The 17420-nt window shown below is 36.4% G+C and overlaps 2 protein-coding genes across 4 annotated transcripts in view; both read right to left on the bottom strand.

The window, feature by feature from the left end:
• The window catches only part of LOC107717293 (rho guanine nucleotide exchange factor 12-like), a 76620-nt gene extending 65809 nt beyond the window's left edge, over positions 1–10811 (bottom strand). Inside the window, exons 1-2 of the mRNA XM_016523998.1 lie at positions 10027–10811; positions 9326–9489 (exon numbers count right to left, since the gene is read on the bottom strand). Of these exons, the coding sequence (XP_016379484.1) occupies positions 9326–9357 (32 nt within the window). The 5' untranslated portion in view covers positions 9358–9489; positions 10027–10811. The remainder of the gene's footprint in view (positions 1–9325; positions 9490–10026) is intronic.
• A 925-nt stretch (positions 10812–11736) lies between these two features.
• Positions 11737–16424, bottom strand: LOC107717274 (transmembrane protein 136-like). Of its 3 annotated transcripts, none has more exons than XM_016523958.1 (3): positions 16151–16424; positions 14297–14507; positions 11737–12886 (listed from the first exon to the last, which is right to left on the bottom strand). In XM_016523958.1, the coding sequence occupies exons 2-3, from the start codon at positions 14490–14492 to the stop codon at positions 12354–12356; spliced, it is 729 nt and encodes a 242-aa protein (XP_016379444.1). In that variant the 5' UTR covers positions 14493–14507; positions 16151–16424; the 3' UTR covers positions 11737–12353. The 3 variants fall into 3 exon arrangements, with proteins under 3 accessions (XP_016379444.1, XP_016379443.1, XP_016379445.1); XM_016523957.1 differs by having other exon boundaries at positions 16160–16424; XM_016523959.1 differs by lacking the exon at positions 16151–16424 and adding an exon at positions 14590–14711.
• Positions 16425–17420: the final 996 nt, after the last annotated feature.

Genomic DNA, 17420 nt, shown 5'->3' with positions numbered 1-17420 from the left:
TTAAATCGTAGCGTTTGTGAATTCACAATTATGCTTAATTATGATTTTTAAATGGGTTTAATATATCATGCAGCCTTGGAAAACAGACTAATAATGTGTTTTATACATTCTCGTCTGTGAAATACGCCACTTCTGGTATTTTGCCGCTTAGTCGACGTGAGCAAAATGAAGTCGAGGATTTTTAAAAATCAAATAGTCTAATAAAATCTACGAATCGCGACAGCCCTAAATAAAACATAAATAAATACTAACATATATAAGGTTACTGCTTAATTATTCACAACAGCATGTGTTGATTTGCTATGACAGACGTTTCAGACTGTGAGACTGCATTCATTAACTGAGAGAAACATTCATGGATCGAAGGAAGGACAGTGTTTGTTTTTGCTTTGTAATAAGAGTTCGGCACAAACGATTCGTTCACTTAGTGAGCATAACCGTTTTTACAGCTCCGTGACACAACCTGTCAAAATGCTTACATAAACGCAGCAGAATAAGCCTAATAAGTTATTAGAGGTGCCACAGCGCGTTCATATATGTTTTCGATGCAGAGTGCAAATGGCTGTGCATTTATCGGTGTTTTTAACTCGATGGGAGTGAAACGAAACTGTCTGAACGTGAAGCTGTGTGTGTTGTCTGTCTCCCCTCTTCCCCCTTCGCTCCGCTGCGCACCACGCCCAATTTTTTTGCGTTTTTTAAAACTGTAGTGAGAACTAACCAGTGCTGAAACGGGGTTTCATGACCCTTTAAAAAGAACCGCCCTAATCAAGCTATTCAGTGTGGAACTGAACACTATGTTCTGCTGTAGTTTTATTGCTGCATGCAGCCAGCGAGGGAAACACAGCTGAAAGCTGGGTTGATTATTTGTTGTCAAAAGATTTATTTGCAACACCCAAGACTTACTTTCTCTCCACACAAAAATCAAATTTTTCAGCCAAAATATACAGCAATTATATTTTGGTCATGTTGCTGCAGATTAACCAGTAGCACAGAATGCTCGATACAGGAAACACTGCTGTATTACAGCAATGAGAATGAGATTAATTTCACATTGTTTGTGTTTGTCAGAAAGAAAAAAAAAAAACTATGAAAAAAAAAAACCTTAATGGTCAAAAAAAAAAAAGAGGTCTTCATGACGTTTCACCCAGTGAAGCTGCAAACATTACTGTATCATTGATAACTGATGCTAACCATTTTACATTATTACCAAAGCTACAGCCATAAGGACCATAACATGCATTTCACTTCAGAATGTACTAATGACAGTACACGTTTTCAAATACTAGAGTGTCAAAATATCATTAGTGAAGCTATGCATCAGAGCTCAGCAGCATGGCTATTTTAAGCAACATTGGTTATTAAGCTGCTCTCTGCTGATCACTGATGAACAGGAAACACATTTCAGTAATAATTCCTCCAAATGTGAAAAAGAAGAACATAAAATTCATTCTGCTGCACAAGTGTCAGCAGTGTTTAATTCAACAATTATTAATTATTATGGTGGGAAAAAATTTAATGAGCAAGACTGTAAAAAAATTGTTTTTATTGAAAAAAATGTTTCATTCAAAAATGACAAATTTCCTTCAAACTTATACATACACAGTACAAACAGCAATGATAATGTATGTGTGTGTGTGTGTGTGTCATCAATTTGTAAATCTATTTTTACATATTAAGAAATGTTATCAACATTGCTATTCCAATTTAATGAATGCTAATGAAAAAAAAAATCATTAGATTGTTTGTTTTATTTATTTTATTTTTTACATTAAACAAAATATTCAGGACGCCTAACTTCAATGTGCTGAAATGCTGTTTTATTCTAAACTGTTGCTTCAATACTAAATACTATACAAGAACAAAGTCTAGGTAAAACAATCTGTTCACAGACTTAAACGGTGTCAACCAATCTGCTTTCAGGATATCCTGTTATGTCTTACATGTCATTCTTCAGTGTAGGGGGGTGAAAGCAAATGAGGTCTAGACACAAAGAAACAACAAATGACTTTGAACTGGCATAACCTTAGGATTAAAACAGAACAACACATGGCTGAATGTAACAAAGGATGCAAATGCGGACGGAATCGCAGAATCCAGTCATAAAAACGGAATTTACTGTTTAACTCGGAACGTCACGGAATTTGTCAAAGTTTGGATGAATTAGTCAAAAGTAGGTCATCATTACACGTAAATCAAATGACGATATGGACTAGTATCTGTAAATATTAAGCCGCAAAAAGACTATTTAAATATTAAATATTTGTATTCAGTATGTGTGTAATGTTTATTACACACATACTGAAGCACGCATGACGCTAGCGGTGATTTCAGCGTCTGCCATCTCACTAAATGAGGACATAAATACATGAACAATATCTCCAGAACTGCTCTGAGAGTACCTCATGAGCATTTTACCGTTTCATTTGAGTAAAACTAACAGTGTGTCACATAGTGTCATATCATATGCACACAGAAATTTAAAGGTATTCACGGCAACCCGTAAAAATAAAAGTTCGGTTTAAATTGAAGACATTGTGCCAGAAATATTAGGGATGCACCGATACCGATACTGGTATCGGGCCCGATACTGGCCTCCTGTACTCGTACTCGTACTTGTTAAAATGCCCCAATACCAAACGCCGATACCACACAGCATGTGATAAGCGCCATATTCAAACAAAGAAACACTGACAACAGACAGCAGAAAGGAGTTATGGATGTCTACTACAAAGTATATGTATGCAATGAATATAATGTTAAACATTCAGTATTAATGCCTGTAGCTGATGTGTGCGTAAAGCATGTCTGTGTGTGTCAAAATCGTGATTAAAATCGAAATCGCAAAATTGATCAAAGAAATCGCAATAGGTTTTTTTTGTCCATATCGCACAGCCCTATTCGGTACATAACGGCACTTACGTCTGTCTTACGAATGTACTGCAAATACTCTAAAGAACGCTGAAGGCGAACAGAAATTAGATATACAGCTCTGTTTGTAGCGCGTCAGGAAAGTGAGTGAAACACACACAAACACACATTTTTATCAAATAATACGTCATTAATAGCGGCTCACTTCCGGGATTGGGCACGATTGCGTTCACACCAGCAGCGAACCGTACCGGAGTTCACATGAACTGTACCCCAGACCACCCTTTTTAAGCGGACTCAGGTACGGTTCGCGGGTGCACACTCGAGTTCGGAAGACAGCGTTCACATCATCCAAACGAACCGAACTCTGACGTCAATCGAACCCGGGTGCGCACCAAAAGTGCTAGTGTGAAAGCACCCTAAGAGTTTGTGTTTGTCAGAAAAAACACAATGCAAAAAAAAACCCTTAATGGTCAAAATAATAATGTCTTCACGATGTTTCACCCAGTGAAACTACAAACATTACTGTATCATTACTAACTAGCTTACATTATTACCAGAGCTATAGCTGTAATGACCATACCATGCATTTCATTTCATAATGTATTAATGACAGTACAATTTCAAATACTGGAGTGTCAAAATATCATTAGTGAAGCTATGCATCAGAGCTCAGCAGCACAGCTATTTTAAGCAACTTGGTTATTAAGCTGCTCTTATCACTGATGAACAGGAAACACGTTTCAGTGTGAAAAAGAAGAACATATACGAGTGTCAGCAATGTTTAATTCAACAATTATTAATTATTATGGCGGGAAAAGGTTTTAATGAGCAAGACTGTAAAAAATAAATAATATTTGCTTTTTTAAGTTTTTTGCCTTCAAAAAAAGTATAGGAAATGACAATTTTATCATCAATTTGTAAATCTATTTTCACTTATAAAGAAATTGTTATTCCAATTTAATGAATGCTAATGAAAAAGTCATCAGGTTGTTTTTGTTTTTATTTTTTTACAGTAAACAAAAAATTCAGAGTGCCTACCTTCTCCTGTACCCCCCTGTAAAGCTGTAGTCTGAAATGCTGCTTTACACTAAACTATTGCTTCAATCCTAAATACTATACAGGAACAATGTCTAGGTAAAACAATCTGTTCACAGACTTAAAAGCTATTAACCAATCTGCTTACAGGATATCCTGTTATGTCTTACATATCATTCTTCAGTGTAGGGGTGAAAGCGAATGAGGTCTAGACACAAAGAAACAACAAATGACTTTGAACTGGCATAACCTTAGGATTAAAACAGAACAACACATGGCTGAATGTAACAAAGGATGCAAATGCGGACGGAATCGCAGAATCCAGTCATAAAAACGGAATTTACTGTTTAACTCGGAACGTCACGGAATTTGTCAAAGTTTGGATGAATTAGTCAAAAGTAGGTCATCATTACACGTAAATCAAATGACGATATGGACTAGTATCTGTAAATATTAAGCCGCAAAAAGACTATTTAAATATTAAATATTTGTATTCAGTATGTGTGTAATGTTTATTACACACATACTGAAGCACGCATGACGCTAGCGGTGATTTCAGCGTCTGCCATCTCACTAAATGAGGACATAAATACATGAACAATATCTCCAGAACTGCTCTGAGAGTACCTCATGAGCATTTTACCGTTTCATTTGAGTAAAACTAACAGTGTGTCACATAGTGTCATATCATATGCACACAGAAATTTAAAGGTATTCACGGCAACCCGTAAAAATAAAAGTTCGGTTTAAATTGAAGACATTGTGCCAGAAATATTAGGGATGCACCGATACCGATACTGGTATCGGGCCCGATACTGGCCTCCTGTACTCGTACTCGTACTTGTTAAAATGCCCCAATACCAAACGCCGATACCACACAGCATGTGATAAGCGCCATATTCAAACAAAGAAACACTGACAACAGACAGCAGAAAGGAGTTATGGATGTCTACTACGAAGTATATGTATGCAATGAATATAATGTTAAACATTCAGTATTAACGCCTGTATAGCTGATGTGCGCGAGCTGATAAACAAAGCACGCTGAGTGGATTGAGCGCGCGGCGGCACAGATGCGCGAGCTTGTCGAGTGAATATACCGTTCTCACAGACATCATTGGAAAGTTTATAGTTCGGTCGGATATGTCAAAGACAAGTAAGTAAAACAATGCACAAGTTACTCAACGGTAGAGAGAGAGAGAGCGAGAGAGAGAGCGAGAGAGAGCACGCGCGCACTTCTGTTGTGTGATCTTTGATGTTCACACAACAGAAGTGCGCGCGTGCTCTCTCTCGCACACTCTCTCTGTCTCTCTCTCGCTCTCTCCCTACCGTTAAGTAACTTGTGCATTGTTTTACTTACTTGTTTTTGACATATCCGACCGAACTACAAACTTTCCAGTGATGTCTGTGAAAGGTATATTCACTCGACAAGCTCGCGCATCTGCGCCGCCGCGCGCTCAATCCACTCAGCGTGCTTTGTTAATCAGCTCGCGCACATCAGCTATACAGGCGTTAATACTAAATGTTTAATATTATATTCATTGCATACATATACTTCGTAGTAGACATCCATAACTCCTTTCTGCTGTCTGTTGTCAGTGTGTCTTTGTTTAAATATGGCGCTTATCACATGCTGTGTGGTATCGGCGTTTGGTATCGGAGCATTTTAACGAGTACGAGTACAGGAGACCAGTATCGCGCCCGATACCGATACCAGTATCGGTATCGGTGCATCCCTAAAAGAAATGTTAAAGTGTTGTTGAATGTTATATGTTAAATGTTAAGTTTATAATGTGCATAGTTGATCGCTAAATTTAAGGGCTTAGTGCACCATACAGACTGGATTTACAACACGTGAATGCATTCATGTATCCCAAAAGAAATGAAAGTGAGTGCCTGGTGAAGAGAGATAAAAATTGAGTAGGTATATCTTAGTTACATATAATTTGAATAAGTGTTTCTTTCACCAAATAAGCATTTTATATTTTAATGGATCATTATTGATGCTTGCCCAAACAAAAGACGTGAGAATTATGTTTAGCATTTAACAGCAGCGGTCACGGTGATGATGAGGTGAGCACCAGTGATCCGCGCCGCTGGGCGGCGATCAAACGGACAGGGCAGCGCTGTCACGAGCAGAGATAGTCACTACACGAATCATGTCATTTCTTTTCTTATCTCGGTTCTTTTGTCGTAGGTAATGCTATTAATTTATACTAGCCTAGGCTTTATGTCCAGCCAGCGCTCCCTGAACACAGTCTCTGGCTTATTACCAGTCAAGCGTAAGCACGCTGCAGGGACGCGTCTAGAGTGATAACGACTCTGATCTGATCATAGAGTCACAGGGCTCAAGTATGTTGAAGGTGTCTGAATATATTTTGGTTTGACTGTATCTATTTGATAAATGAAGTTAACCAACTAACATTATACATACCCTTTTGGTTTCTGTACCCAATATTTAAAAAATGTACAAATGCAATAAAAATATCGGTATCGGCAAGTACCAAAAATAAAAGTATCGGTATCGGGCGAGTACTGGAAAAAGTGGTATCGGTGCATCCCTAAGAAATATATTAGCCTACTATTGAGCAGCAGTAGAATGTACGTAATACTACTAACTACTACTAAAATTATTACAACTTTATTTTTTAAGGAATAATCACACAATATTTCTTCCATGTTTTAAATTTAATAGTAAATCCCCTTTGTTTGTCAAAAAAATTATTTTCATTAATTAAAAGATAAATTAATTTAATGTTCTATGCCTTCATTTGATAACCAGAAAAAAATAAATACACAACACAGAATTTCTAAAGAAAAAAAAAATCATACGGCTGTTATTAAGAATAAATAAAAGTTGTTTTCATGCATTCAAATAATTAGACATGCTAAAACCCAGAAATAATAATAAAACAATAAAACATAAGATGAGAAAAAAAATAGAACATTTAATAAGGCCCTAAACATGTAATTTTGGTTAAACTTTCAATAAATTGATGTTGAATTGTATAAGTTTCATGATTTTAATTAATTAGACATGCTTTTGATTAATCAATTTAATTTAACCATTAAAAAAAAAAAAAGTAGTAGTCCAGAAAAATGAAAATGGAAAAAAAACGGAATTTGAGAAAAAATCTAACGTATTTCATAGGGTCCTACGTACAATGCATCACCTGCAGTGATAACAGATGAGATGAACACAAATCAGCTTCAACTAGGCCTGGGTGGCCATAACTGTTCAATCCTGATATTGCTACTCTACTAGATGAAAAGAAAGGTAAATCAACAACACCACGCAAGCGAGCCTCTCCCTCAGAGTTGCCTTCCAATGCTTGTGTTTCAATCCCTGCAACACTGAAAGCATATCTGTCATCACGGAGATGACCAGACAGACAACCAGTCTGCTGTTCCACAGTGACGTCAGTGGCAAAGACCTGTGAGAGCTGCTCCAACGGCCAAGTTTACCACTAGAAAACACTCTCTGTCTGACATTTTTCAGCCATCATGAATGAATAGTATGTGAGTGCTGAACAAATAGTGGTTATTGATACGTTTATTGAACTTTCCCATGACTTAAGTTTCCACAAATCACTTGTTATGGAAAAGTCTGAATATAATCGATAGCAAATGGCAGAATGATTAAATTAGACAAGACTTCTCACTTATTTGTGTTCTGGTCTAAAAAGCAATAACCAAGTAACACATAATGCTGTGAACCAGTCGTTTAGTTTTGCAATAATGAAAGGATAGAAGGAAATACAATAAAATACAACATTATTTTCTTCTAAAACACTTGTCCATATGAAATGATAAACCTTGCATCTAACTACAAATGTTTTAGGCTCATTGTTGTGTGGCCATTTTGCTTCGGAAAAGAGATTAGAGAGAGTTTGGATCACATTTAAGTAAGAACTGCATAATATGCCGTAAGCAACATGACAAGATTATTACCAAACAATACCAAGCATAATCATGACACTGGTTGACGCAAAATTCAAGATGGCAGCATTGCTAAACAAGCATACCAAGCCAACAACAGAACAATCGACAAGGAAAGGTAGCACTAAAAACAGGTCTAATAACTGATGTCTGAAGGCTTTGTAGAGACATACATGCACAAAAAGTGCATATTTAGCACACAACATGCACAAAATAGCAGTTCGGTTCAGTGTTGTTACTGTTAACTAAAAGTATTAGAAATAGTTTTCAACAATTGAAATAAAGCTGAAATAAAATAAAATATAAATATTAAATGAAAAACAAAAGTGAAAATTAGAAAAAGTTGCCTTGGCAACTAAATGAAATAAAATAATTAAAGCTGAAGTACTAAAATTACAAAACCTGAAATAGAAATAAATAAAAGTTGATAGAAACATTAAAACTAACTAAACTGACAAAAGCACAAAATTACTGAAACTTAAAATAAAATTAAAATCAAAACAAAAAAATATGAAAATAAATAAAATTCTAATACAGATATTAAAAAACAATATAAATTAATACTAAAATAAAACGGGTACTCTAATGGTATGAGTGGTTCTCTACTATATAGTATGCAAAAAGCAATATGGTAATATGTGTCCGAATACATAGGCATTCACAAAACAGTAGGCAAAAAAAATAAATAAATAACCAGATGAACTACTGCATCTGCTGAGTTTCAAAACAAACCTTCCTATAATGCCACAGAATCTGTCACAGTCAAAATGTTGCCACAGTAAATGACTTTTCAAGTGCTATAGGCACCATGAAAGTTGCTCATCATGGCTAGATTGTATTTGTTAACTTAATTTTCACAGTTGAAAACGTCAAAATACATACGAGTCAAAAAACAACGCCAATATGACAGATCATGCAGCATGTCTGTGAATGTATTTACACAACACACTTATATATACTTGAGTGCGTCCAAATTCTCGCACATTCGTTGTCCAATAGGGCTGTCGCGGTGAGGGAATTTCCCTTGCGGTAATTTTGAGTGGCTCAATAGTGCAGTATGCGGTATTATCGCCATACATACATACATACATACATACATGCATCATTTTAACTTTGAGCGCCACTTTAGAAGGCTCAGCTGACCAGCTATGCGTCGATGCAAAGACAGAGATTTCGCTTTCTTTGAACATGACAACCTATTTTCACAAATATATATGACTCTGCCTGGAGGACAGACGCAAGTAATCGCACGCGCTCAGTCGATCTCTCTCTCTCATTCACTGTCTGTTTAGGCTTGCAAATCTACGGAGCCTCTACAAATCAGCATGGTACACATTATGTTATCATTACTAACTTGTTCGCCATTCAGAGAGTTCATAAAAACACACATGTGGGCTGTGATGTCAGCTTAAGTATTTGGTAGGATCATACCAAAAGCAAGTTTGTCCACATAACACGAACATAACTTATACATACATACCTGTCAGTGACTGGGGATCGTGTGTCGCTCATTGGGCTTTTGTTTTTAGCTTTTATTTGTCCTATATCCTATAGTCATTTTCAGATGCATCAGGAGAAGCATCGGTTTCTGATGTTGCATGAGGCAGTTGCATCCATATTCTGTTGTGCTGACCAGGAGGTTCACTAATTGAAAAAACAAAACAAAACAAAACATAATATATAAGTTGCACCAAAGCAGCAGTTAAATGATCCCACACAATCATAAACATGCCCAAAATCACATGAGCAGATAACTTTAAATATTAGACAATATGAAAGCATTTGATATGCATTGACAACCTAAAAAGTACAATCAGCACATAGTACTTATGCATCATATTTTTCAATATGTTTTTAAACCAGTCCTGAGGAAACCAAAGGAACATTTGGTTCATACAGGAGTGGTGCTGTTTACCAAAAAATAATCCTACTGTTAATAACAACAATAACATGAACACAGTAACACTCTACCTCTACTGTAATTGTAGTTTATACATATAAAACACACTAAATATGTTCTGTATACACAAAAACGTTATATAGTTATAAAAAAAAGTTACGTTATACCTATTAGTTTTAACAGTACAGTAAGTCAGAAGGCTTGTACAGGTCAGTCAATCATTTAACCAAAATAACTTTCACAATTGGTGCTATTCCGTTATCGTGCAGCTGTAAATGTACCTTCATTTTCAGCAGCTGCTCCCAGGTGAAGCCGAAACACGTCCTACTGCTCGAAGTTACACTCCTTTGGCAATTAAAACACTTTTGAGTGTCCTAATGCTGAATGTGTGTGTACGTCCACAGCCAACACAGCAGCGGCAGATCCTCAACCCAGACTGCAGGCGAGGCCTTTGCTATGCTAAAGCTAACAGCAGCCTAATGTCCTCTCCAAAAATGAGACGCGATATTTTCTCAACAAAAATAATAAACCGCCGTGCGCATCCACACCAATCCCACAGACACCCAGACTGGGAAACACTGCACGCGCTCATACACGTGTCACCTCGCGGAGAGTTTTCATGGAGCGGCGACGAAATCTCTTCAGCATCAAAACAAACAAAACCACTCGATAAAAGTTCGCGGAGGTCTTCCCGAATGTTTGTAGAGAAGATACCGAGTTCGTACGGAAGCGAGGGTCCACGCTAAAATCAGTTTAGAGGTCGTAGGTTCCGGTCCATCAAACTGGGGAAAGTTGAGATGTACCGGACTGCTGCCGTGTCTCCCGCGGGGTTGCGTCTCAAATCCTGGTGAGCCGCCTGCATGGACAGCACTTCCGATTCAACCGAGTTCACGCGAGCTCACTCTGCGGAACGAGCCCCAAAATGCTGTCTGGGTAGACAAGCTCACTAGAATTTGAGAAACTGTCAGTGTTTGGGGTTATAGTTTGGAGTGAGGATGGTAATTCAAAGTTTCATTTTCAAACTCCGGAAACGCGCCCAAAAATAAAATAAAATATTAGGACGATTTTTTTTAAGTAAAAGTCGATCATTTTTAGATTTACAGCTGGCTAAATGAGTTTAATTAATCCGTTGGAAGATGTGAGCTAGTCACTGGATAAATTAAAAAAAACTTCCGAGCCGTTGAGTGCGAAACTGTTTAAGTATTATGTTACACAACTCTTACCCTGCACATGCAAATCTTTTTGACGTCATTCTACCTTCATAGTTAGTTTGCCACACGGTGGACGTTCACAAAACTGCAACGCGTAAATTACGTTTTAGCCTACTTGAGTTGGATCTTTTACGTACCTTATTGGATTTTGTTTAGTAGTAGTAATCATCATAATATACAGTTTAAAATGCACATAAATGTACTTACAACGGCTGAGTCAAGAATCTAAAGACGATTTCTTAAAAGATTTCCACCTGAACAACAACAAAACACTTTCATATAATAAAATGTTTTAAAATCATTAATATATTGAAAAACTGCTTCACTGCTTTTTATAATAAATAAAACATTATGCAAAATCATTTACAAATCACTTTTTTTTTTTTTTTTTAAATATAAGCCTTTTAGTAGCATTTTTTTTACAATCTCTAAACAGTTAAATCACCTAGTCCTAGATTTCTGTCATTAAACCCTAATATCTTAATGATTTGTAATTCAGAATTTGAACACATTCATTCGAAGAGGTGTATACAAGTCATGATGACTTTGAATACACTTAAAATATTTTTTTCATTGATGTTTTTTTTTAAGGTCTACTAACATATTTTTAATCAATTACAGCTAGACAAAAATAAACATTGTCAACCAGAATTAAAATGATCCTTGTCACTAAGGTCTATTAGTGACAGTCCATCAGTCTGAATTTCTGTATGTATGAAAAATTCCACACAACTGCAACAACACCCTAAAATACATTATTGTAATGATGATGGCAATGTTTATTGATTTATCAACTGGTGTGGTCAATTCACCATAACAGATAAATAACTGATGCAAACAGCCGGTAAGTCAAAATTTGAAAATGGTTACACTTCAAAGACAAGATTTCTTGGTTTACTTTTTCATTCAAGTCATTAATCACACACAAATCATTCAGTAATCTTCCAGAAACATTTAGTAGTTTTTCATGATCATTTCTGAATATTGCACATACTAAAAGTTTAAGAATGTAAAAGCAACATAACTAATTAAAATTGATAACAAGTAGTGTTCCTAATTACAAAAATATCAACTATTTCCAGTACTTAAGAGTTTATACACTGCATTCCTTATGAGTAAAAAATATATTAAATTAGATTTGATTGTAAGAATTTTGAGTTAATCAAAATGGCAAATAATAAAAAACAATTAAGACTGTTTAAGGGCTCTGATACAGCATGGATGTTTTCCCATCTGAATATTACCAACCAGAAATCAACTTTAATAGCTGATATCCTTTTCAAAAATATGTAAACATCTATAAGCTGCAGATCTTTATTAGCTGGTTCACTTGTTCTGATTCTCATTCTTCCCTCCAGTGTTAGAAACGAGAGGCCAAACCGCTGAGCAGAGATCTTTCAGTCTCTCTTCACGTCCTGCCCATTAACCTCTGCCATCCTGTGGCGATTCATCCAGCGCTGGTATTTGAGCTGGGATTTGCGGTGTGTGAAACGACTGATGTCAACCATGAACACCCAGGACAGCGCATACATGGCCACACCGCCACATTTAATGATGAACTTGGGTCTTGGAGAGATTAGCTCACAGTACAACATGGCACCACCAACGAAAATGCGCATGAACACAAACAGCAGCACAAACAGTACGTCCACCACGTCTCCGAGGAAGCTGTCGTAGCGGCCAGAGTGTTTAAAAAACCAGCGCGTCTGGAGGAGTGGGTTTGTGATCTCGCTGCCAAACAGCACGGCGCAAGACTCGATGCCCGACTCCTCCAGCCACAGAGTGAGCAGAATACCCAGGATGCTCATGGTGTGGTGAGCGAGCATTACCAGGCCCTCTGTGCGGAAGTACACACACCAGGCCATGTCAAAGATAAAGTAGCTCAGACTGACCACCATAGCGGTGATCTGCAGAGGGGTGTTCTTTGTACCTGGAAATAACATATAATAAAAATGAGCCATTTGTCATGAAAAAAGACAATGTTGCAATGCTAATAAGACAGCATTATATGTTAGGGGTGTGCGACATGTCTGCGATAATAACGTAATTGTTGTTTTAAAGGGTTAATTTGCAGCTGGCAAGATGGTATTTTGATAAAAGTTGGCTGTCTATGTAGTAAAAAAAACTATGTCTATGAATTTTTTTTAAACTGGTGCTACACGACCAGAGAAAACTAAGAAAAGTAGGACAACTTCAACACCCATAATGCACTTGGCTCGATCAGTCGATCCCTGAGTGGGGATTCAAAAATGTGGAAGCACGATCTGTAGTTTTCACAAAAGTCCTAGTTTGTCAAGTCCTTCGGATGATGCATTTTCTGTCATCTGATAGACTTTTGCTGACAAATAACGGGATTATCTTGGTGTAGGTCACAGAAAAATAGTATACAATGCTCATTTACTTGTACTACTGACATTGTAACAATACAAAGCTTTTTGCAAAATCGGCAAACTAACCCTTTGACAATGTGTGAGCAGCTGACATTATCGAGTATTTCATTCACTTTGCAAAAACCAAACAAAAACACTCCAAATATCAGCATGATTGCAAATTTGATATTGATTTTATACAACAGTTTTCAACAGTTAACAACAAGATGTTAATATTAAGCAAGTTACATTTTAGACATAGGCTAATATTGTCTGTTTTGGCTCTATTTCACCAACAAAAATCATTTTAAACAAAAGTCTCTGAGAAACAAACATTGGTGTTTCTTTACTGACTGAATCTGCATTTAGAACAAATCAGTTGAGGGAATAATTAAATGACTCATTCATAAACCGTCACTTGCTTTGTTTCTCAATAAATCAGCCATTTGAACGAAGATATGAATTTGAAGATGCGAGCCAATGACTCACGCATTAAGACAATTCCTTCGTCCGAATATGCCTACTTCCCTATATATAAGAGCGAAAAACTGCACATGAGAAGAGCAGAATGTCCAAATTTATGATATTCAAAAAACAGTTGGTTGAAAAGTACCAACTTACAACTTCCACTGAGATTCCAAAATGCGAAATAAGTAAATGGCAGTGAAACGGTGTAATTGACAGTGTAAGTGATTTAACGGTCGCAAACTAAGTTCTTATTCAAATGTAGTACCTATTTCGGATGCAATTTTGGACACAGCAAGTGACTTGCCACCATCTACTGGTAGTTTTAGTTACTTTTCCAAATGTTCTTTTTAAAACAATAATCTCATAGCACTAATTATGCAATTGTAATCACAGTGCAAATGCATTTATGCATGTATGGAGCTGCATTAAGTAGTCTGTATATATCATACACCCCTAATATATATATATATATATATATATATATTAGTATTTGTACATCTTGCCTGGGTAGGTGAAAGGCCACAGTCCATCTATGTATCCAATGTAAGCGGTTATACAGACTGCAAGGATGCCATGGAATAGTGTAACTAGCCGACAGTTCCATTCATAGCCACAAGAGCCATTTGTGTAGCACAGCAAAGCATAAAGACCAATCCACCCAGCTAAGCACGCTCCGACTCCCAGCACCAATGGCGACATCTTTATTCTGTGAACCTAATCAAATACAATGAGCTGTCACATTCACAAAACGCTTTACCATGTTAGATTGCATGCATTCATTCATTCGAGTACTTACTTGAAGCACCACAACGCTTGAGCGACTGTATAAAAATATGACACTTTTCCTTTGATTCTGATGTGGAATAAGTGCTGAAACCACTCGAGTATGTCTGAAGGGCTTGCAGTGGCTTTCACATTAACAGTTGAGAAATACAAGAGTCTGGCTTGTATCTGGGTGTGTCAAAAGTAGACCAAAAGTTACTGTGGCAACCTTATCCACAGCTCTTTATCCTAATGTTGTCTGAACCTCGGATGTAAAGCAGCTGAAGTTGAACTAGGTCAATACTAGGTTACTTTATTTTAACATATTCAATATATATATCCGGACACTGACATAGCCTGTAAGTTTGAGAACCGAGAATGTGTTCTTATTAATAACAGGTTTAATAAGAAATAACTGATAAAATAAACACTCAAAAGTTACTGTGGCAACCTTATCCACAGCTCTTTTTCCTAATGTTGTTCAAACCTCTGAAGTAAAGTAGTTTAACTACATCAATATTTGGTTATTTTATTAAACATCAAAATACTGATATAGCCTATATGTAGGTTTGGGAACTGAGAAAGGGTTCTAATTCTTACTCAACAGGTTCAGTAAAAAAATAATTAATAAAATAAATGCTCAAAAGTTACTGTGGCAACCTTATTGAAGCTCTTTATCCTAATGTTGTCTGAACCATGGATGAGAAGCAGTTGAACTATGTAAATATTAGGTTATTTTATCAAACATATACATCAGGATACTATATATATGTGTAGGTTTGGGAACTGGGAAAGGGTTATTATTCTTATTTATAACAGATTCAATAAAAATAATAAAATTAATCAAATAAATGATTAATAAAATAAATACAAAAAAAATATTTTTACTAAAAATAAATAAATTTAAAACATGCTCCTGCTTCAGGCAAAATTATGCAATGAAAACGAAAAATAGTCATTTTCAATCATATGAGCCGGTTGCTTTTGGTTAATCAAAAATATACAACGTGACCTGTGAAGTCTGATCAATTAGCAAGCAAAAGAAACAGATGAATAAAAACGAATGAATAAAATATGTTTTCAATGTTAGTATTTATTATTTTTATATAATATATATGTAGAATCAATTGTTGCACTGCATTTATATCACTTCTAAAAAAGTAAAAAAAAAAAAAAAAATTCCTGTTCTGTTTTCTTATATCAGTTTTGTGGGAATATGAAAATATCTCACCATTTGGCAACAGACTTTTTTTATTTTCAAACTTATTCATTAAAAATACTACTAAAAGCTTCTTCTTACGATTCCCATCCCCACTGTTGCCAAAGAGTCATAGTTCATTAAACAGACATGTTCAATGTAAATGCATATATATATATATATATATATATATATAAAGCACATCTTTCTCAAATATTCTTAGTTCACTGCAAAACAGATACTGATGGATCCAGACTTAAGCTAATCTTCTGAGCAATTGACTGGCTGAGGTTCAATTAATTACCACCCTTCATTAAATTAAGACGAGCAGGTTAAACGTGTAGCCATGAAATGAAATATGTTCTTTAAAAAAAGAACAAAAGTATATATCTCTTACAATAGTCACCTCAATAGCATGTTCATTGACAGGCCGGAGAGTTGTTCAGTGTTCAGCATGGATGCTGTCTTCTTCCTCCGCGCCTCCCGTTTCAGCATCACGTACAGAAACGCAGCAGCGGACACAAGGCCTTGAGAGATCTCAGTGTTCAGCTCCGGCATCGTCTTGGAGATGGTACGCAAATCACCACAAAAACAAAAGCCACATTTCAGCCACTCAGTCCCTCAGCGGCTGGACAACTGCGAGGATAACAACAAAGAGGAAGACACATCCTTACAGCAGAGCGACCTCTGCTGGCACGGACCGCGTCCTTCGCTACAAATTACAACGGTAACCATAGTTACCGCCCGTGTTATTTATTTATTTATTTATTTGTTTGTTTAATTAATCGCTTTAACTTTATAAACCAACAAACAAGGTACATTTCACATTCCAGAATATAACAAATCCTGGTCAGCTCCGTGGGAAATGTTTTTTTTTTTTTTTACAAATTATCTGATTAAAGTACGTTACCATTCAAAGTTTAGGGTTAGGTTTTTGTATGTTTACAAAAGTCTCTTACGCTCACCAAGGCAGCATTTATTTAACGAAAATACAGCAAAACAGCAATGATGTGAAATATTATTACAATTTAAAATATCCGTGTTATATTAATATACTTTAAAGTGCCGCTATTATGCCATTTCCAATATTGCCTTTCATGCAGTGTGTAATGTAGCTGTATGTGAATATAAACGATCTGCAAAGAAGTAAAGCTGAAAATGCACGATAAATAAAGTCTCCCAAAATAAATAATCGACTCTGAACAGCTTCCACTTCCGTGACGGCTACACATCACAGGGGTAACACATTTGCATAATGCGCACCTATGGGCGAATTCCAAACGGCTTTTTTGCGCTCTTCGAGGGCACTTCGGGAAGGGGACGCCATTTGTAGGGACATTCCAAACGAAAGTGAGCAACTGAATCCCTTCACGAAGGGCCCTTCCAGAAGTCCATTAGCTAAGGGAACATGCCATGGTCACTTCACGGAAGTGATTTCTGTTTGTGATCATGTGATCTCCAGTTAGGAGCTCTTGCGATGCATTTTAAAGGGGTCATATGATGCGATTTCAAGTTTTCCTTTCTCTTTGGAATGTTACAAGCTGTTCGTGAATAGGTAAGATCCCTAAAGTTGCAAAGACTAAAGTCTCAAACCCAAAGAGATATTCTTTATAAAAGTTAAGACTGGTCCACGCCCTCCTAAAACGCCTCGTTTAAACACGCCCCCA

The sequence above is a fragment of the Sinocyclocheilus rhinocerous genome, unplaced genomic scaffold, assembly GCF_001515625.1.
Source record: "Sinocyclocheilus rhinocerous isolate Xijiao unplaced genomic scaffold, SAMN03320098_v1.1 scaffold1893, whole genome shotgun sequence".
Classification (NCBI taxonomy): Eukaryota; Metazoa; Chordata; class Actinopteri; order Cypriniformes; family Cyprinidae; genus Sinocyclocheilus; species Sinocyclocheilus rhinocerous.
Note: the sequence above shows the minus strand (reverse complement) of the source record. Positions and strands in the feature narration are given on the sequence as shown.

Bases quoted from the DNA above. Each gene is read 5' to 3' on its own strand.
- LOC107717274 (XM_016523958.1), bottom strand. From the start codon at position 14,492: ATGTCGCCATTGGTGCTGGGAGTCGGAGCGTGCTTAGCTGGGTGGATT. The intron at 12,887-14,296 runs GCAAGATGTACA...TGTTATTTCCAG, and splicing joins GTGGCCTTTCACCTACCCAG to GTACAAAGAACACCCCTCTG.